We start from the raw sequence: 21,911 nt of genomic DNA, 5'->3' as shown, positions 1-21,911 counted from the left end.
CAGGGACGTAGTTTGTGCAGATTGTGGAAGCTGACATCATTAAATATATCGCTGGAATGTATTAAATTGATATACCAAAAAATTCAGATGTTTTTCTTCCCCGGGAATGCAGCCACAGCATACAAAGGAGCCTCGGTGGCAGACGAAAGGGACGCGCTGCCTGCGGTGCCTCGCTCCCAGCCCGCAGCAGAAGGGCCAGGCCAAATTTTCAGCGGATTCTTCAAGATTTAGTTTGGTGGGCCGCTACCTAGCTCTCACACTTCAGTACCTGCAATAGCTTAATTGGTAAACCATGAAATCTAATCGTATTTCAAGCTTGAGGGGAAAGTATGGAAACCAGAATAAGGGGGAAAATTGTCTTTTCAACATCCGTTTCACTGCAAATTCTTGAGATTAACTGCACCGGGGGAAATGGCCCCAGAATAACTTTTCACAGGACGGCAAGCTAGGATTTTCTGAGAACTGCGTTATATGTGGCATGATTCTTATTAGAGTTCGGGGAACACGATACCCCAGCTCCCCTCACTCCAGGAGATCGCAAAGCCCATTTGTGTTTGAATATCCCAGAATAGCACTATGAACCATACATTAGATGACATGCAAAGGCTATTTACAGCAGACCAAAGAATAGCCTGTGACAGGCACCAGCTAGGGCTTATTTTAAGCTCATATTCGTTTTCACGTTTAGCCTGTGCTAATGAATTACAAGACATGCCTCTGTAAACAAAGCCTGAAAACACTGGCCTTACGCTCCTGTACTAGAATGGCAGATCTGTGGTTTGTAGGCACTTGTGCTTAGCATATGGATAATAGGAGAAGAGAGGGAATTTAATCCGCCAGGCCGAGGTTTATTTGTGCAGTTCCCAAGAGAAATAAGTTTCAGAAAAGTCTTGGGGCTGTCAATTAACCTAGATGCGCTATCCTTTTCTCCTTTTCTTTATACCCTTGGCTTTTGAGGAATAGATATTCGCAGTGTCTGTCATTATACAGAGGACCTGTTTGCAACTCAAAGCAGTGAAATGGTGGCAACAGAACAGAAAATTATTCCTTCTTCACAAAACACCCATGAGTTTTAGGCCACATATAATCCTTACGCTTTCAATACATTCTCTGTCTCGTGTGTTCATATACACAGCAGTAACGTAAGCAGCTTGGTAGCAACATACACGATACATTCAAAATAACAACAATATGTTCAGGCAGGAATATTTAGGTCTGGTAGGGGTTCGCAGATTACGTATTTAAATGCATAAGAAAAAGGCAAGTTACTCAGAAGAAGACAATGTCTGCTCTTATGTTAGAAATTAATGTAAATTCTTGTGGTTCAGTGCTGCGCTACTTCATAGCTGAGTTTTGCCTTGATATTTCTTAATGTACTGGGACATTTCTAGCAAAATGTGCTAGAAAACAAGTGAAAGGAATGATAAATATGCAGATTTTCCCCCATAATTTCCACCGTGTCAGATTTATTTACTTTTGATTTTCATGCTCCGGGTTGCCTTGAATAATTAGATCTCATGACAGAGTTTTTAAAATATAACAGATACCTCTATTAATTGAAAGCAGAAAACCACTGAACTTAAAATCCACAAGCTCTTGGGAATTCTCTTCCAGTAGTAACCCATTTTCAGAAGCTGACGGACAGTTTAACCCCGAAAGGTTTAAACACTGTAACGACCTCAGTGCCCACCCAAGCAGACGGCACGGCCGTGGGACACCGTCCACGTTTCGGACGTAACACATCCCATCCCCAAAGGTAACTGAGGCAAACCTGCATGCTTCAGGCATGCTGCCGAAACATCAGAAGTCAGCTCACTTCCCTCCGACTGAACACCACGATACTGAAGGTACAGGGCATCAGGCTCATACCACAGGGGATATAAAAGGTAACGGAACTTGTGTTTATTCTTTCTTTAGTCCCTTACTGTCGTACTGGGGAATGGATGGAAATGCAGTCGAAGAATGTGCTTTCAAATCAGGCTGCCCGCTATTCCAGACATTTTTTTCCCTCCCACTCTTCATTTCTCCCTTCTTTTGCTCTCATGTTTCAGTTCCCCTCCATCCTTCCCTGTGCATTTTGCCCCCCACAGTGACATAGGCAGGCTTCGTTTCCCAGTTTGGTTCACATAGGAACAGAAGCAGTAAAGAAATGAAGACTTACCTTTTGAGGCAGCAGGTAAAATCCAGTAAGCTGACTTATTCCAACCGGTACTTTGCTCTTCCATTTTACAGTTGCGCTCTCTACTGCAAAACAGCCATCATCAGGTAAGAAATGATAGAGCCTTATTAAAGAGGACGTATTGGGAGAGTTCAGTGTACATTACGTGTTTCAGCCATTATCAAATCCTGCTTATTTCTTAGCAGGATTTATTAGTCTTTTCATGTGTTGTACAGTAGAAGTCTCATCTTTTTTTTTTATATGAAAAATGTTGAGAAAAAAAAAGAGTGGGGAAGACCATAGAATCAGACCCAACATGACAACAGCCCAGATTCTGAGCTGATTTAGGCACTTTTCCCCAGCTGGCTGTTTGTGCTGATCAGAACAGCCTGTTTGGGCCTGCGGGCCCCTCTCCCCCTCTTCCATCTCCAGGGGCAGCAGGATTTATTACAGTCTTTTCATGTTTTGTATAGTAGAAGTCTGATTTTTTATAGCAAAAACACTGAGAAATTAAAAGAGAGTGGGGAGGACCGCAGAATCTGTTCCCTTTCACATCCCGGTGTAACAACAGCTCAGATTCTGAGCTGATTTAGGCGTTTTCCCCCAGCTGCCTGTACGTGCCGGTCCGAACGGCCTGGTTGGGCCCGCGGGCCCCTCTCCCTCTTCCATCCCCAGGGGCAGCATCTGCTGCTCCGACTGCCTGGCTGCGTCCCAGCACAGCGCCCTAGCAGGGGCCAGGCAGCCACAGGCGAGGACAGCGGGGAGCCGTCCTGCGCTGCAGGCCGCCCTGTGACGCCCGTCTGTCACTGCTCCCTTCGCTGGCAGCTTCTCTCGTTTTGAAAATGAAAGTGAAAAAAAAAAAAAGAGGAAACTCGATGATATTCCGGCATTTAATTGTGCCTCGAGCATGTGCTGTGCGATGCTCTCCGCGCAGGCTGGTGTCGTTTTGTTGGCACCTTCCCATACTCTCAAGGACGTCCGAGGTTAAACACTTCATTATTATTCTGTCATTAGCACCATGATGCAATTCCCAGCCCACCTACAGCTGCCAAAGCAGTGTCACTGAGCACGCCGCGAGGAATTGCAAGCACTCGGAGCTGAGGCTACTCAACAGTCTTTGGGGCAAGAGTCCTTCCTGGTTTAAATATTGAATTTCTCTGCCATGTGTCTTCTGTATCATTAAAACCAGGCGCAGCGGTGTAAATTTAGGGCCGGGAATTTGGAAGCGTCCTGTTTATAGCGCCCCGCGCTTCCGTACTTTCAGCACGTTTTATCTCAGAATTAAAAACATTCCCGAACATTACGTTTCACGACATCCATGGATGTAAGTCAAGTGTCCGAGTCACGTTCGTGTCGGGACGAACCGGCCGCTCCTTGGCGCTTTGTTCCCCGACCTTTCCCCCTGGCAGAGCTCTCCTTCAGCTCCCCTCGTCCCCCAGGGGCAGCAGCTGGAGCTTTCCCGCGTCGATGCGGCCTCGCCAGGTGACAGACCTGCGCCACGCGAGACAACAGCCTCTTTGCTTTTTTTTCCCCCGAGTGACAAGCCCTCACGGAAAGCGGGCCCCCTTTCTGGTCAATCGCTTACCCGCATCTTTTCTCCCCAATTCCCCGTGACGTCAGGCACGGCCCTGCGGTGCCTGCGGGCTGCGGCCCGCCCCAGGGCTCTCCCAGCACCACGGGGGAACGCGCCGGAGCTCCGCGATCCTGTCCCCACGAAGGTTTTTATTCCTGCGTGCTCGCAAGGCGCCTGCTGGCCGCACGCTGCCCGGGACAGCCGACGTAGCTGTGAGTCCGTGACACAGGGGCAGCGGCCCAGGCTCCGAAGATGCGCTAACAGTACCGTTTTAATGTTATCAGCGACTCGCTGCCCTGTAAGGCCCGCTGGATACAGAGGAACCGTGTGTTAGATTTCACTGGTAGCACAGGTGCAAACTGACTGACTGCTGGGCACAGCCCCGCTTTTGTGCTATCTCCCCGGGACTCAGAGACGCAGCCAGCCCCGTGGGACGCCCCAGCCCCGCCGCGTGAAGCCCCCCCCGGGGGCACACGGCGCTCCCCAGCCCGCCGGCACCGCCCGGGCCTGCCGGGAGCCGCGGGGCGCCCCTCACGGCCCCGCCGCGCCTCGGGGCCGGCCGCGGCCGCCTCACGCGGGGGGGGGGGCGTGGCCAGGCAGGAGGTGGGCGTGGCCACGCGCGGGGTGGGCGTGGTCTGGCGCGGGGTGGGCGGGGCCAGGCGCGCGCACGTAGGGGAGGGCAGCCCCCGTGCGTCCCGCCGAGGGGCGGAGCCGCCGCGCTCCCTCCCCTCCCCGCTGCGCTTCCGCGGCCGGGATTGGCTGGGCTCGGCGGTCTCGCGAGAGCTGCCCCCCCCCGCCCCACTCCCCCCCCCCTCCCAACCCCGCACCCGTCCGTTGCTCTCCCGCGCGGCGCGGCGCGGCCCGGCGGGATCCTTCCAGAAGTGCCGGCCCCGCCCACCCCCGCCAAGCCCCGCCCCCCTCCGGGCCGCGCCGCCGCCGCGCATTTAAAGGGGCCGCACCGTACCGCGCCTCGCCTCACCTCAGCGCTGCGCTCCGCCGGGCCGGGCCGGGCCGCGCGGCGCCATGTCGGTGGTGGGCATCGACCTGGGCTTCCAGAGCTGCTACGTGGCGGTGGCCCGCGCCGGCGGCATCGAGACCGTGGCCAACGAGTACAGCGACCGCAGCACGCCGTGAGTCGGCCGCGCGGCCTGGCCTGGGCCCGGCGCGGCGGGGGGGGCAGCCCCGTGAGGCGAGGCCCGGCCGGCGGCGGGGGGGGGGGATCCGGGGGCGGCCTGCGCGGGGCCGCGGCCGGGCCTGTGGGGGCGGGCGGCGGAGCTCGGGGCCGCCGTGCCCGGCCCGCCCGCGGGAGGGGAGCGGGGGCCGCGGCCGGTGCCGGGGTGCGGGGCCCGGGGCTGCGGGAGCGGCTTTGTTCCGGCCGTGGAGCAGCCGGGGGGCCGCCGGGCTGCCCTGCTTCCCCGGCCGTGGGGCGCCGTGAGGGCCGGGAGCGGGCAGCGACCTCCCCCGTCGGCCCTTACTGCCCCCGAGAAATACGGGAGCGGAGCGAAGCCCCTTTGATCCGTCGGCTGTGCTGGGGTGAGGGCCGGTCTCTCACGTATCCCAGCGGTACGAACAATAAACGCGGGTACACCGGGGCGATGTTTAACGCAAGGCGTTTCGGAGCAGTTTCCAGTAGCTGCGGGTAGCTGGTCCTCGGGGAGCTGGGGTGCTGCCTGGGTGTGCCTGAGACACCTGCACGGGTCCCTCCTCAAGGAGGGGGGTGATACACAAAGTTACCTGACACAGCACGCATTTCAGGCAATAATTGAGTTAGCTTTTCCTATTGCACGTTAGCTTTTCTATCATGTTCATAGAATCACAGAATATCCCGAGTTGGAGGGGGCCCTCAAGGATCATCGAGTCCAGCTCCTGGCACTACCTAGGTCTACCCAAAAGTTACATTGAAAATGTTCTCAGCAGCGCTTCGCTCTCAAGCGCTGTTCTGAAATCCTTTGTACACCACACTGAGGGCGTGCAGAAAATGATGCGGTGAGCATGCACACCTGTACCGAGAGGTGGTCGTAGTGACCAAAATGTCCTGGGAGCAGGGAGCCTGGTTCAGAAAGTCAGTGCTAAGCGTTCCTTCGGAGTGAGCTCTGCAGGGGCTGTGTGAGGTGCTGGACGTGTTCCCTGAGCACCGATTCCTGGTGAGGGTTAGGCGGTGATCCCTGCGGTGAGAGCCAAGTTTTGGGAAGGGATCAGCGAGTGTGATGTGCTGTGATCGCACGCAGTACGACAGTGAATCCTGCTGAACGCCCTCCTTGCAGCTCAGTGGTGCAGCTGATGCTCTGACTGAACCTGCTCTCAGCTCTGCTTTGCTTCTCCCAGCACCCTGTGGGGTTTGGAGTTGTGCACCCAAAAGTGGCGCGGAACAGCTGTCCTTGAACGTGGTATTATTGAAATGGAGAAGTGGTGGAGATAAAGCTAGAGACGGGAGGAGGATTAAGGCAGTTTCCTTACCCACGAGGAAGAGGGTGCTTGAGTTACACCAAGTAGCTGTGAGCGACCTTAGGAAGCCAGTGCCGCGCTCCGGTGTGGAGGCAACGTGCTGCTGGGGGCTGTGGAAGTCCGCCAAGAAGGGACGGCGGCGGGGGCAGGCAGGAGTGAATGTAAGGCAGTGCCTGCAGGTAGCTGCTAGGTGCGTTGGGGAGTTCAGCGCCCTCCTTCAGTTGCTGCATTAGACCTCAGCTGACCTTCACTGTGATTATGTTTCTATTTAAAATGCTATGGTGAGTTACTCAACTTCCAGTAAGTTGTGTAATTAATAGTGTAATTTGTATTTAGTGGGTTACCCTGGCTCCTCTGAAGCGATTTGGGGGATGAGGCTGGCAGGCTGCTCCCCCCCCTTCAGTTACGGTTCTGCTGCGCAGCCCTGGTGCGGTGGGGCTGTCCAGGGGCACGGCTGCCTCTGTGCCGAGCAGGTGCAAGCGTGGTTAATGTGGATGAATTTAAGTTATTCCAGCTGTCATACAGAAGCCTGCCTATTTGGTCGTGGTGCCGTAACCCTTTTCTCGAGACAAACCTCCACCTTGAGGTACCAGTCTGACAGGGCTGGAGAGCTCTGCCCTACCGAAAGGAGCTGCGGCGTGACGAATGCTGCCGATGGCTTCTGCATTTAGTAGCTGGATGTCCTTTTCTTCAGGAGAAAGGCACAGATTCATGTTCATGTCTGAATTTCTTTCTGGAGAGCCAGCTAAATTAATAACTAGCTTCCTGCTCAGGTTTCTAGCTGCAGCACTGCAGCTCCCGTCCCTTCCAGCGTGGGCCTTGGGGTTTGCCTAGTGCCAGTGAACCTCGCTCTTCATTAACTAATCCCATGAATAATTGCTTTAGAAGGTTTATTCCCCGAACATTAATTCGGTTGTAATATTTGCTTAAGGGGATGGGCCTTGTTTCATCTGTTAAGGTATTAATAAATTGGGCGCATATATTTTCAAAATGAAAAACCAAGGTAATTATCTCCTTCCCTCTATTCTGTTTCTGATGGTTTCTGTTCAGAGGGCCAATTCTAAACCTTGGGAGAAGTTGAAATTTGTTTCTTGGGGCAGCCCGATGGCATCATCCTGCTGTAAAGCTGTCTCGATTTGCTGCATACAGATCACTGTGGGCTGTGAATGCTTCATTAATAGCAACGATCTGCCTAATGGCAGCTTTTCCTCTGTAACTTCTCTTCAGTGGTATGAGAAACTTGGATTAGAGGTCAAGGTAGAAAGGGTTGGATTTAGTTTAGGGTTTATACAGTTTTCTTGACTTACATATTTAGCAGCTTAGTAGAACTAGGAATTTCTCCAAAAGGAGGTTTTCTTCTGTTTTCTTAGCTCTGCAAGAGCTAAGCAGAGCTTGGGGTAAAGTATCGTTTTTCCTTGGTAATCTGCGTTTTTATTTCAGTGAGTGCAGACGAAAGCCATGCGCACCAGTCTTTATCTGCATTTTTTTCTTTAAACCTGAAAAGCTTAATTAGCATTTTGTACAGATATGTAGGAATAATTTCTTAATATTTGACTTGCCTCTTATTTCTTCTGATCAGCTGAATGTTTCCTGTATTATTAGCCAACAATTTATCTTTGACTGGCTTATATGCAAGGATAATTATTAAGTTCAGTGTCTACCCCTTTATTACTTAGCTATAAAACTTGAAGTAGCGTGAACAAGTTCTAGTGCAGCTCTTCAGTGAGGAGCAGCACAGTTTCTAAGTTGGAAACTGAGTGCCTGCTTCTTTCCAGAGGTCACAGAAATAGATTCTCTGCATGCAAAGTGACCAACTTTCTTAATGGACCAAATGTTAATTATCAACGCTCTTACCAAAAAGCGTTGACTGCTGATGTTCAGTGCAGAGGTACCAATCACTACCGATCTTCTTGTTCTAGATCATGCATAGCCTTTGGACCCAAGAATCGCTCGATTGGCGCTGCAGCTAAAAGCCAGGTGAGTGTACAGCTGGGGTGAAAGCAACTTCAGGAGTCAGAAATCGGGCTGTCACAGGTTTTTTCATATGTGAAGCTTAAAAATGGCTCTGAACTGGCTTCCTAGTGTCGAACTGTAACAAACAGCTGAACTTAATTCAGTTGTTGAGTTCGTAATGCTGCTCTGTCATCTTGGGTAGGAATGTAAGGGCTGTATGTAATGACATGGGGGGGAAAACATTTTTTGAGTCAAATCTGAAACACTTTGTTACAGGTATAAGTTCTGAAGCCAAGCAATAGTGTTTCATCCTACCTTAGCTTGTCTCTCTGCATTAGGGTAGTTTTTAATTATGTGGCTATATTCTGTACAACTCCTAAGTGCATACCTTTAGTAGAAAGGGGACAAACCTGAGTATCACATATAGCTCCTTGACTCTTCGTGGTTGAGTTACAGCCTAAATGTCTCTTAGACTTTCTTACTCATACTTACAAGTTTCTGTTGGTGTAGGCAGGTAAATATGCTGTAAGGACCAAGAAGAAGTTTAGCTGACTTGTCTTGCTCATGACATTTGGGTCCTGTATTGTATCTTGTGTTGCTGTGAAACACCAGTAAAACTTTTTGAAGTGCTCTCCAGGAAGTGACTATTCAAATGCTTGAATTTTTTTTTCTTAGCCTAAAATACCTAGAGCTGTGTGAAGATTCAGTATCTAGAATACAAAAATGACAGGACACAATCATGTCATTCAAGAGCAGAAGAACTGCGCTAGAATTCAGTGTAGATGATGATCTGGAACCGAGTGTTTGCTTAGCTTAAAGAAATACATTGATACAGAGAATCCGGTAGATAATGAGGCTTGTGCAGAAACTAAATTTGCAGGAAGTCAAACCAATCAAACCCAGGTTACTTAGGAAATCCATTTCACTGGAACTGAATCACAGGTAAACATGGTGCAGTGCTTGTCTGCGTGAACATTATTGTGACTTTCTTCTCTATCTTTTTGTAATATAAAAAGAATTAAACTAGGATACTTGTACTGTGTGAAACATCAATGATTTTTTCATTTCTACATTTGTACTGATCTTTGCTGTTAAAAGAATTTACCTTTTGTCAGTTAAATCGAGTTGACAGTATCATCTTGGGGCCCTCCTGACTTTTTAAAGCTTCATGACAAGGTCCTTGAGCAGTTCTGTAAGAACACCCACCTGTTGACTGTCACATGCATGTGATGGACCTGATGTGGAATCTGCATCACTATGCTTGTTACACTTGATAACTTACTGGCTGCAACACAGTAGAAAGGTAGGGTGGTAGGAAACAGGTAAATGGGGCAAGACACTTTCTTGTATCCTACATGTATGCTATGAGAATGGAACGCTAACTGCTTTGTGGTTTTGATAGACTCTTGGCTCAGTTTTCAGGCATACATTTTACTTTAAATCTTTGATTCTTGTAGGTTACCTGAGAGATCAGAGGGAAGCTGCCTTCTAGCATCTGCCCTGATACTATTCAGATACAAATGACAAATCTTCAGCAAGAGAAGCCTGAGAACCAAACTCTGTGTAGCTGTGTAGTCTTCTGTTTGAAATTCAGATGTTCCCCTGACAAGTTGTATTAAAGATTTCTTTTCCTCTAGGTTATTTCAAATGCAAAGAATACAGTACAAAGTTTTAAAAGATTTCATGGTCGTGCATTCTCAGATCCCTTTGTTCAAGCTGAAAAAACGAGCCTTGCCTATGAACTTGTCCAGCTGCCAACAGGTTCAACTGGCATCAAGGTAAGTCTGGAGTATCTTAAAGAACAAGGGGAGGAAAGTGATGCTTCCGTTTATCTCTTGGTTTTGAATCTACCTGCTGCGATTTCTGTTCTTTTGTGACTATAAAAATCAAATCTTAAATAAAAGGCGAATAATGCAGGTGGTCTCTCCAAGTGTGAGACTGATTTTGCAGTTAGACAATTGTTTTTCCTTGCAAAGCCAGTTCAACACAAACCACTTGAGCAGTGCTTTTCTTTCTGTGGCGGATTTGGAAGGCAGCTATTTGACCAACATACTTAGCTGCTGCTCAAATATTGGAAGGATGTAAGAGGTGAGCTTTACATGTCAGGTGAAGTGGTAGAAATTTCCTTTTGAACAGTGCCTGAATTTCTGATTTGGATTTTAGCAATAGCTGGTCAACTTACTTCAGAGCAGCAGGGAGGGAGGGATCCTAGACACTGAGCAATCAAGACTCAAAACTGTGTCCAAAGTAGCATTGTATATATGAATTCTAAAATTCATATTCTAGTATTGTGTATTCTTTACTTGCTGTAAATAAGATAGGCCTGCACTAGTTTTGAAGCTTGCTTTCAGTAAAGACTGTGTAATGTACATATGATTTCTATTTGAAGGTCATGTATATGGAAGAAGAAAGAAACTTTACTATTGAACAGGTGACTGGAATGCTTCTTACCAAATTAAAAGAGACAGCTGAGAATGCGCTTAAGAAGCCTGTAGTTGACTGTGTTGTTTCTGTAAGTATGTGATAACTAAGGCTTTTGTACGTTGTTAGTGTCATAAACTGAAAAGGTCTTTGGTAATGGCACTAAATTGCCAATTAAACCGGATTATTCAGGACTTTCTCTTCTGCTTCAGACTGAGTCTTGTTCATGTCTTCCCCAAAGCTGGACTTACTTTGCTAACGACAAAGTGCCTTAAATTTCTGCTGTTTATCAAAATAAATATTTGATACCTGTTTCTTGTTCTGTGCTCCTAAAATGAGTGGTTTGTGAGAGGGAGTGAAGGAAGGTTCGCAACTCTTGTCTTTACATCACTTTTTATGTCTATTGCAGCTGAAATGAACATTGGAACAAATTGGAAGGATAACTTTGGGGTGGGGTGTGAAGGAGAACTGCTGTGCTCTATGCTGTCTCTACACACTTGTGTGACTGTTTGCTGTGGATGGCTCTTTTAAATGTTAATAATGAACGTCTGATCTTCTTGCAGGTTCCATGTTTCTACACAGATGCAGAAAGGAGGTCTGTGATGGATGCTACACAGATTGCTGGTCTCAACTGTCTGAGAATAATCAATGAAACAACTGCAGGTAATGTTTTACTTTCTCTCCCTTTCAATCACTTAACACTAGTTTTATTAGATAAAATGGTTGCTGATTCGTCACTGATCCATGTCCTCTGGAACAGCTGCTGACCGTTAAGTTTCCAAAGCCCATTTTTCATTCCTTCAGAGGCCTGAAGATGTTTCTGGAATACCTGTTTAATGGAGCAATATCTCTTCTAGGAGGGGCTAATGCTACTTAGTGTTCTTCCGTGTTATTTTTACATTGGGATTTTGTTTAACAAGAAGATTCTGTAGCTTGAAAAATAAAATGTTAATGCTGTTTACTGCTGTACCAGTTACTACTAAAAGGAATTACAAACCTGAATGCCCTAACTGTACCGACTCTTGTTTCTGTGTAGTTGCCCTTGCATATGGAATCTATAAGCAAGACCTGCCTGCCCTAGAAGAGAAGCCACGGAACGTTGTGTTTGTGGATATGGGGCATTCTGCATATCAAGTTTCTGTTTGCGCATTCAACAAAGGAAAACTGAAAGTAAACAATCTGTTATGCATCTGTTTTAAGTACCGATAGAAGTATTCATCAGTACATACATGAACTGTTACAGGCAAGCTTGCCTGTCTTTACCTAACCATGTCCAGGCAGCTCAATTTATAGTTTTAAAATTGCACTTTGGAGTTGAAAGTAGGGCAGGGAATGAGAGAGCTTTTTGAATGATACGTAGAAGAAGCAAACATACATTATTCAGTGTACCTTTGGCAAAGAATGAACAGCTTGGATTCAATTTTTACAGATGTTTGGGTGCTGCTTTCAAAAAAAATACTCCAGTCATAAGATCTAGTGTGAAAACAAATACCTAGAATTGTGCAGGTGCAAACTTTGTTTTGAACACTTACTATGGTGCTCATGTAAGAGCGTTTTTTCTTAATGATGAAGAAAAAAATGGAAGCTAAGCAAGTTAGTGTACTTCAGTGTAAGTTGCCAAGACACTACTGTTTTGCAATAAATGCTAGCATTTCTTAGCTTTTTTACAATCAAGGTTTCTGCAGATCCAGTAGTTTTCCCTCCACTAGAGAAACCCAAAGTGAAAGTACAAGGAAGTGAAACGAGAAGGCAAAAGTTACAAAAACATACACTTTGTAGTTGTTTCCTCTTATGGAGAAAGTTAACCTAGTTTGTATTTCTCAAACTTGTTTCTGCTTTTCTGAAGTCATAGAAGTGTTGAAGAGATGCTTTTGAATATAAACAGTGCTGGATAGCAAAGCAGTTAAAAATAATGTAGAAATTGAACCTAGTCTGGGAAATATCAAGCTCCCAAGGTTAGAGTAGAATCAGCTGAGGACTACAGGTGTTCTCTAGGTAATTCCCTCATCAAAAATGAGCATGTGTATATAAGTTAATTACTTAGTTTCTTGTTGTATTTTTTAGCTTGATTTAAGCATGTTTCACCCTTGTGAGGCATCGAATAATAAACTGGGGTGTGATTCAAACTGACAGTAGCTAAGCAGAGCCTGGAAACTGTGGCCTGTTCACAGTACAGGTTACTGAACAGATTGTGTTGCTAAACCTTTCCAGATGTTCTTAAACTTCTTTTGAAAAGTTGCTGCTTTAGTGCAGAAAGATCGTATGCCCAAGGCTGCTTTTTAGCATTTGGGGTAATGGATATCTTTCTTTTGGAGCATATGTGTTTGCTGTCATTTGAGAAAACTATCATTCACAAAGAGGTCGAATACTTAGAGCTGCTAGCACTTGTCTGTTAATGACAGTTTTCTCTGATAGCGTTTTGAACGTATCTAGTACCAGCTACAAAAGTCGTAGGTACACCTCTGGTTAGATTTGGTAGGCTTTTTAAAAACCTCTTTTAGGATGTGTACAACTACTACTGCAGCTGTAATTCATATTAGACATCAGATGTTAGTGAGGCACCTGCTACTTAGGTTGCCCTGAAATAAAAATAGTTTTACTGGTAGCAAGAATTAAGCTATGTCCCATAGTCATCTCTTACATTTTGTGATATTATTTGGAAAGGGGTTAGCCTTCAAACAAGGCTCATCAAAAGATTCCTTACTGGCAAGGGCAGAATATAGATGAACAGTAATGGATCCTTTTGTTGTGCCTGCGCCAGTATGTTTCATCTGTAGTAATGCTGTGGTATGCTTGCTTTGATTCAAAGCTATGTTAGAAACAGTGCTTTGACATTAACTGCTAATCAGTTTCACTGAAGTCATGATTAATTGCACTATTACTGAAGAGTTCGATTTTCTTAAGGTTCTTGCTACAGCATTTGACACAACACTCGGAGGCAGGAAATTCGATGAAATGTTAGTCGAATACTTCTGTGAAGAATTTGGAAAGAAATATAAACTAGACATCAAGTCAAAGATCCGTGCGCTATTGAGGCTATACCAAGAATGTGAAAAACTGAAAAAACTGATGAGCGCTAATGCCTCTGATCTCCCAATGAACATTGAATGCTTCATGAATGACATAGATGTGTCTGGAACAATGAACAGGTAATGCAGATACTCTTACAAAGGTAAACTGTAGAGTGTACTTCATTCAAGTTGCTTCCTTCAGGAAGGAAACTTAGTATAAAGTACTGGTGATTAGGATTGGTGGGAGGAGGGAAATGTAAGAGGAGCTTGTGCAGGGGTTCTGCTCAAAATGATGATCTCTAAAGACAGCTCAGTGGCCTTGAATTCAGAGGAAGGGCTGTAAAGGTTACAAGTATGCCTAGATTACTAGAGCAGTTTATCTGGGATAACTGAGTGTAAAACTAGGATTGAGGAAAGTACACACTGCAGCATTTTAAAATGGTATTCTTTCAGTTTTAGCATCCTGTTGTATTTGCAGCTTTAACTTGCTTATGGTATGCTATAGTTTTATTTTTGGTGTCTTCCAACAGGAGCAAATTTTTAGAGATGTGTGACGGACTCCTTGCAAGAGTAGAAGCGCCCCTTCGCAGCGTGCTGGAGCAAGCCAGTAAGTGTATCTGCGTTCTGTATTCTGCATGCAGAAAGGAGACGTCCTTAATACAAGCTGCTTCTGGCTGCTGACAGAACTTGGGCAGACTGATTAGCAGCGCTAACCTTTTCTGGCTTAGTTTTAAGCATTCTAGAACCTTTTCATAGAATCTAAGACCTGAAATTCTGACTGCTTAGCAATTCAGAACAAGCTTATAATAACGGTTGGTCTAGTATAACTTAGTTTACAATGTCAGTGTATTCACTTAAAACAGAACAGTTTAATCAATAAACTAATGTCTGACTCCTTTCTAGAGTTAAAGAAGGAGGATATTTATGCAGTAGAAATAGTTGGTGGTACAACAAGAATCCCCGCTGTAAAAGAGAAGATCAGTAAATTTTTTGGCAAAGAAGTCAGTACAACTTTGAATGCAGATGAGGCTGTTGCACGAGGTTGTGCGCTGCAGGTAAAAAGTGCTGTGTGCTTTAGCTGTGAATATTTTTATTGAAATCCATAAATACTTAAGCTGAAGTCCACAGGTAACATGAAGATTACTTCATGTGCATCATAGAATGGATTCACATAAGCTCCAGCAAGGTGGCTGGAAAAAACGAGTGGCAGTTTTAAGTGACTCCTTTGTGCTGTTTGTATAAGCAAAATCAGTGGGTCAGTATAGTTTGCAGTGAAACATGCACTCTGCTCCAGCGGTAGCTGGAAACTGGTAGTGTGATAATGGTCATATGAGGACTCTTTTTCCTTTCCAGGCTCCTTTGGGAGCCTAAGTTAAACAAAGCTTCTTTACAGGGCTACTGATAAACTTGTCATATGGCAATTGCTTAATGATATGGATGGAAATGAAAACTTGGGTTCTTGCTAATGGAAATCTATCCTGAGCTGAGACCAGAATCACCAAATGGCTTAAGCAGTAGTAAATACTCTGTAGTTACTAGCGCTATGATCTTCTGAATGCACATTAATTTTGCTCTGATCACCTTATTTTCCTCTTCAAATGCTTAATATGTGCTTATCTCTGTTCCATCAGTGGTACAAACCAGCTGTTGGAATGTAATCTGTTTAAAAAGGGATTTGTTACGGTTTGTTTAAAAAAAAAATCAATCCAACAACTGATACTGTCACTAAATCCTTTGGTTTACATTTTCTGATTTCTTGCGCTGGCACTAAAAAAACCTCAATGGCATGATTGTTCTGAATTAAAACATGTATTTGTTTTTAGAGTGAGCAGATCATGACAGCTTCCTGAAAGGGAAGGGTACATAAACACTTCCAGTGTTTACTATGCAGTTCCTGAGTCCATCAATCAGCATTAGTCTCCCTTAACTTAGAGTAATCCTACATGTTAAGCAGCTTAAATAGCTACTTGCTGAATTAAATTACTATTCACCTGAAGCCTGAATTTCTGTAATATAACTGCTTTGTGCTTTCAGTGTGCTATTTTATCCCCGGCTTTCAAAGTGAGAGAATTTTCTATCACAGACTTGATACCATATCCCATTTCTTTGCGATGGAATTCACCAGCAGAAGAAGGGTTAAGGTAAAAATAAATGTTCAGTCTCCTTGCATGATTACATACAGCTTAAAACTAACTGATAACAATTAGAGGATGTAGTACTTAGAGCAATGTCCATCTAACAACTCAAACTTTGATACTTTCACTGAAGTTAGTGACAGTAGGGGAGAAAAGGATGGCAAAGTTTAGCGCTTCCTACATTGCTGTTGTGCTTGCTTTCATATAAAATATTAGATCTTTTGTTACTTTTTTTAAGCTTTTCCCTAAGGTGTAAAGAGTATCTCGAAACAGTTTAACTTTGTCAGAAGCGTCACCTCATGTGCTAAACAAGTACTGTTTTCTTTTACAGTGACTGTGAGGTCTTTCCCAAGAACCATCCTGCTCCATTTTCTAAAGTACTCACATTCTACAGAAAGGAACCTTTCACTCTTGAGGCATACTACAGCTCTCCTAAGGAATTGCCTTACCCAGATCCGGCTATAGGTACTTAAGGCCATTCTGTGGCTTTAAACTTTATTAATAATCTTGTACATCTTCCAGACTTCCTTTTAATTACATAATTAGACTGGAAAGTCTGATCTACTACAAATGCTGTAGGGACAGGTTTACAAAGTCATGAATCCGCAATAAAATCTGTGGAGTAACATGAAGTTTATGGATAAGTGTTCTAAATGCAGAGAATACTGATGCTGAAGCAAACCTGAAAGGGGCATACTCAGAACTGTGAGGTCTCTTATTCTGACACAAGTAACTCCAGCTTTTACAGCATACCATAGACAATTTCTAATAACAGTATCCTAGTATTGCTGATGAAAAGGTCAAACTGCTTGGCTTGAGTAGGCTTTGATATCTTTTGAGTGCATGCTGGCAATCTGTTGCCAGCAATAGAATTTACTTAATCACTTCATGCAAAGTTAATCAAGTGGTTTTTTTTCTTTCTGGGGTTGTTTAGCTCACTTCTTGGTTCAGAAGGTCACTCCTCAAACAGATGGATCCAGTTCAAAAGTGAAAGTTAAAGTTAGAGTAAATATCCATGGTATCTTCAGTGTTTCAAGTGCATCTTTAGTGGAAGTCCATAAATCTGATGAGAATGAAGAGCCTATGGAAACAGATCAACATGCAAAAGAGGAAGAGGTAATGGACTTCGCTGCTTGGAGGACATATGATGAAGCACAATTGGTCAGGTTCTGGAAAGTTTCTAGAACTTGTAAAAGGATTTAGTAGGTGTGTCTAGCAGCTAAGATACAGGTGTGATTAGGTACTAATTTATTTGTCACACCTGTGACAGATCTTGTGAAACCATGACTTTGAGGTATACGTGAATATACTCTTTTACCTAAAGAACATTAGGTGCAAGTAAAGTGATGAGCCTAAGAGCTGAAGCAGTGATTTGCATATGCATTGGATTAAACTGAATCTTTTTATGAATTTCAGAAGATGCAGGTAGACCAGGAGGAGCAACAAAAGACTGAAGAACAACAGCAGGCCCAACCTGAAAATAAGGGAGAGTCTGAAGAAATGGAGGTAAAATAAAAATCTGGAAGACTACTTTCTTATAAGATTCTTCTGTAAGATTCAGAAGAATGTGTAGTGTGTGAACCTATCATCCACTACCTTTGTCATAGCTTTGGATGCTAAACTTGTATTTGAAATATTTGTAGTCTTTATTGTGAATAGAGTTTTAAATACATAAATAGATTATTGCAGGCCTGTCAGGTGGCTTTGTACTGGTATACTGGTAAAATGGGTGAACTCTTGCTCATGGAAGAAATCATAATTTTCAGTACCGGAAATACTAAAAGGGAGCCTCTTGAAGCAGGGCTGGGGCATTGCCGACATGAATGTAGCTAATGTGCTCAGAAGAGGTCAGCAGTTGCATTAATTCTGACTCCTTTGGCAGCTGGAATGTTAGACTGATAGCTGGTGTGCCCTTCTAATGCCGACATGTACTACCTCGTTAATACTTCTATTGCCAGTCATGAATACTCAACTTGAACTAACTGGTGATACTGTTTTTTACTTTGAATATATTCCTTCAATGCAGACTTCTCAAGCTGACTCAAAAGACAAGAAAGTGGATCAACCACCTCAAGCCAAGAAGGCTAAAGTGAAGACTACTACAGTGGACCTTCCCATTGAGAATCAGCTGGTGTGGCAGATAGGGAAAGATATGCTGAACTTATTCATTGAGAATGAGGTAAACTCGTACTTGCCCAAGCTAAAAATGTCACTAGTAAATCTGTGGGGAATTTTGCTGTTCATTGAGCATGGTTAAATGTCAATAGTGGTCAAGGAGAGGTGCATACAGTACCTTTGGGGTGAACAACAACAACAGTGCCCCATAGAGCCAAAAATGTATTATTCGTGTTCAATGCTGTAGCTCTTACTGAAGATGAGTTCTGCAGGAAAGATGGTGATGATGATCAGTGATTGTGTCCAAAATCAGCTACAGTTAAAAGCTGTTTGGCAGCTGCTACCATGAGGGTGGCTGGTTCTTCATCTGGGGTAGACTCTGCTGTGTTGGATGTCCCACCAACATTAAACTGAAATTAATTTTTCTTCACGTACTGTCTAGAAGAGCTCTGTTATCCACAGTTTGACTAAAGATTTTGAAATACTTAAGCCTTTGTTAACAGGTATTGTGAAGTCACCTTGTGAGATAATTAGCTTCTTAGCCAACTAATTTGACAACTTGTTCGCAGGGTAAAATGATAATGCAGGATAAGCTAGAGAAGGAGAGGAATGATGCCAAGAACGCAGTGGAAGAATATGTGTATGATATGAGAGACAAACTCTGTGGTATTTATGAGAAATTTGTTACTGAAGATGTAAGTATTACTAGCTTGATCATCATCTAATGTTTTCCTGCAATGACCAATTGTATTTTAATAACCTCTGACTGTACTAAATAGTATGCTTTAGACTGCATCTTTAATATTTAAAATCTAAATTTGAAGAAATAGTCTTTAACCTTTCTGGCTATGAAAACAATGTAAATGTGGACAAGTGGGTGGTACCCAGTTATATAGTGCTCAATTGCTGCATCTCTTTTGGAAAGGAGGCTGCTGTCAGAGCGCATGTTTTGACTGAAACAAACAAGGAACACTTGGACAATCTCTGAGGCAGCCTATTCTACTTCAGCTCTTGTCAGTATTTAGGAATGGATTAAAAATTGAAGAACAGCCCAATCTAGGAGTACAGTAGGTGGGATTTGTCTGACCAAATGTGCTACCTGAACAGGTTGCATGAAAATCCTGTGGTATTAATTAGCTTTCCCTGGCATGCCAAATGAGCTTGTTGTGATCATCATTCTAAGGTAGATGATTACATGTAATCAGGTGAATCACTCCAACCTCGACTGTATCTCCATTGATCATAATAGCAGCTTTGCTGGCAAGGTGTCTGTGGTGCTCGATAATGTATATCGGCTAAAACTGGGACAAACCAAATGCGATTCATGGCACCTTTGCTAAAGATAGGTTTCACTCTATGACCAAGTCTGAGAACATAGTAGTGACTAAAAAAAAAAAATATGCAGAAGATTAGAAAAACAGGCTTTTGTGACAATACTGAGCTGAACTCTTCCTTAAGCCTGGTTTCCACCACTAAGCTATACTGAAGAATTTCTATTTTTCAGTGGAAGTAGATAAACAGTTTCAAAGTTCTTTACAAGTTCTCCCTCTTCTAAAAAAAAATAAAAAAAAATACAGCAGTTCCAGAAAGATTCCAGGCATCATTTAATACAGTCTGCAGTCTACTAGAATTATCTTGCCTAACTATTTTGTATGGATTGCTTCAGGATCGAAATAGTTTCACGCTGAAGCTGGAAGATACAGAAAACTGGCTTTATGAAGATGGTGAAGACCAACCCAAACAAGTTTACATTGATAAATTAACAGAGTTGAAGGTATGTGGTAAAGAGTTTGGAAATGTTGATGTGTCCTTGCAATCTTGCAGCATTGTTGTGATTCTGAATGCTTTCTTGATACCTGTTTTCCTTTGTTTCAGACTCTGGGTCAGCCTATTCAAGCAAGATTTCAAGAATCAGAGGAAAGACCAAAAGCGTTTGAGGACTTAGGGAAGCAGATTCAACAGTACATGAAGACTGTTCATGCATTCAAAGCAAAGGTATTTCCGTGCTTAACTTCTGGCAAATACAAGGAACTAATGCAAACCTATTTTGAATTTTACGAAGGCTAATCAAAAAGATGGTCCAACCTCCTGATTAGCTGCTGAGTTCTGTCTTCCATGTTTTCAGAAGTGGGTGTTGGCTTGAAAATGGCAGTCTAAATCAGATCTTGATCCCTCTTGGAGGGGAAAACACCAGCAGCAGAACTTCAATTTTCTGTGTGATTAGATCTGTGGGTGACCAGGTTAATTGCTCTGCTAACCAGAACTGCCTTCTAGTTCAGTCGTTGTAGAACTTTGCATGCTAATTTCTTTGAACTTTTAGCTTCAATTTGCGTATTTAAAGTACTTATTTGCACGGCTACTACTAATCTGTTTCAGGATGAGCAGTATGACCATCTAGATGAAGCAGATGTAGCAAAAGTGGAGAAGAGTGCAAATGAAGCTATGGAGTGGATGAATAACAAACTTAATCTTCAAAACAAGAGAAGTCTTACTTTGGACCCAGTTATAAAAGCTAAAGACATACAAGCTAAAACTAAAGTAAGTCTTTATACACCATTCCCTAGTTTAACAAATCCGTTTCTTGATCTAGTTCTGTGCTAAGAGGAAGACTGGGAAATCTGTAATAGAAGGACAGTGATTAGGTATTGCTGTTGGACAGGTACAAGGGAACATTACCTTTCAACTTTGGATACCTAACTGATGACGAAAGTAGACGTGGCAAACATGTTTTGTATATTAACAGTTGTACTTCAGCTTCTAAAAATATTTAATTTCCTTTCCAGGAGTTGGCAAGTATTTGTAATCCTATAGTCACAAAGCCAAAACCCAAAGTTGAACTCCCGAAAGAGGAGCAGAAACCACCTGAACCGAACGGACCAGTAGAAGGCCAGGGAGATGGCAACAGCGGGTCCCAGACTGCTGATGAACAGAGCGCTGCAGCTGCCCAAACAGCTACGGAAAAAAAGCTTCCTGAAATGGACATTGACTAACTTTCAGTACTTGTTTATATTATTGCAAACTACAATAAAGCTTTAAGTTGTCGACTTTGTATGTTCTGAATACAAATTGAAGCAAGTGGATACCACAGCACTCTTAGTACTATCTTTGGAGAGGTTTGGTCAGTGCCTAACGTCAGAATACTTAGGTAGCCAACTACTCGATCAAATAAGCAGTATTTCTTGCCATAGTCATTGTAGCTAGAAGCTAGAACTTCCTGGTATTCTTACCAGACCTACAGAAACAGCCCTAAGCTGTCTCCTTTAAGCATGTTCAGGCTGAGTCTTCTTTTAAAGAAGTGAGGCTGCAGAAGCTCAAGTCTAATTTGCTACACTGTTCACATTCTCCTGTGGATCATAGCACATCTTTATAAGAAGATGCCCATTAATATTAGGACTAGGAGAAAATAATGGGGGAGGGAGGCTGCTCTTTTGGGAGCAGCACAGTCTTTCATCTGTTTATCTTAGTCTAGCCCTTGTTTAAGTGTTAACACACAACTCTAGTTTTATTTTGATCTGCACTCAAACAACTACTACTTACACAAGGTATGCAAAGCAGTGGTCTAGTATCAGTACCTTTAGTCCTTAGGTGGTGTCCTCACTTCATGGACAGTCAGCCCAAACTCAGATTCATTTACCTAGTCTGTAGAATAGCAACTGTGTACTCTTAACAGATTGGCCTATGAATGTGCTCTTAAATATGAAAGTGTATATTCCCCAGCTAGTTCGACTACATGATTTCTGTGTCTCTAGCTAAATTAGGTGCTCGTAGAAAGAACAAGGACTTGTAGTCCAGCTGCCTATGCTGAAAGTTGACCGACTACTTCCTAACACTTTTTTAAGGGGTATGCTTGCTTCCTTCATGAGGCCTTTGTTTGGAATGCTTGTTTTCTTTTTCAGGAACAGAAACCATTTTTCTATGAGTTTTACGCAGTAATTTGCTTCTAGTGCTGATTGTCATTAAACTCGCAACCGTTAATTTGTATGTGTTAAAACCGAAAGTTGAAACACCCGTTCAGATATCGGAAGAAATAAATGCACTGGATTCTACTGGATTACGTCCTTAACCTGTCGTTTATCGTGCCAAAAGCGGGTCGGGGCGGG

General features: G+C 43.9%; 1 protein-coding gene across 1 annotated transcript; it reads left to right on the top strand.

Annotated features, from left to right (window-relative positions):
* The first annotated feature begins 4,543 nt into the window (after nucleotides 1-4,543).
* On the top strand, nucleotides 4,544-21,862 carry HSPA4 (heat shock protein family A (Hsp70) member 4). Its single transcript, XM_083799178.1, has 19 exons — nucleotides 4,544-4,861; nucleotides 8,096-8,153; nucleotides 9,767-9,907; nucleotides 10,519-10,641; nucleotides 11,114-11,213; nucleotides 11,587-11,720; nucleotides 13,455-13,699; nucleotides 14,092-14,168; nucleotides 14,465-14,616; nucleotides 15,596-15,702; nucleotides 16,028-16,161; nucleotides 16,631-16,812; nucleotides 17,113-17,202; nucleotides 17,723-17,875; nucleotides 18,381-18,506; nucleotides 19,478-19,585; nucleotides 19,687-19,806; nucleotides 20,188-20,349; nucleotides 20,595-21,862. Exons 1-19 carry the CDS (start codon nucleotides 4,755-4,757, stop codon nucleotides 20,799-20,801), a joined length of 2,526 nt encoding a protein of 841 aa, XP_083655304.1. The 5' UTR covers nucleotides 4,544-4,754; the 3' UTR covers nucleotides 20,802-21,862.
* Nucleotides 21,863-21,911: the final 49 nt, after the last annotated feature.

This window comes from Anser anser (assembly GCF_964211835.1).
Source record: "Anser anser genome assembly, chromosome: 14".
Classification (NCBI taxonomy): Eukaryota; Metazoa; Chordata; class Aves; order Anseriformes; family Anatidae; genus Anser; species Anser anser.
This window is presented reverse-complemented; position numbering and strand designations above follow the sequence as displayed.

Coding starts and splice junctions, on each gene's coding strand:
- HSPA4 (XM_083799178.1), top strand. CDS start 4,755: ATGTCGGTGGTGGGCATCGACCTGGGCTTCCAGAGCTGCTACGTGGCG. Junction 14,617..15,595: donor CACGAGGTTGTGCGCTGCAG/GTAAAAAGTGCT, acceptor TTGTGCTTTCAG/TGTGCTATTTTATCCCCGGC. Junction 16,162..16,630: donor TTACCCAGATCCGGCTATAG/GTACTTAAGGCC, acceptor GGGGTTGTTTAG/CTCACTTCTTGGTTCAGAAG.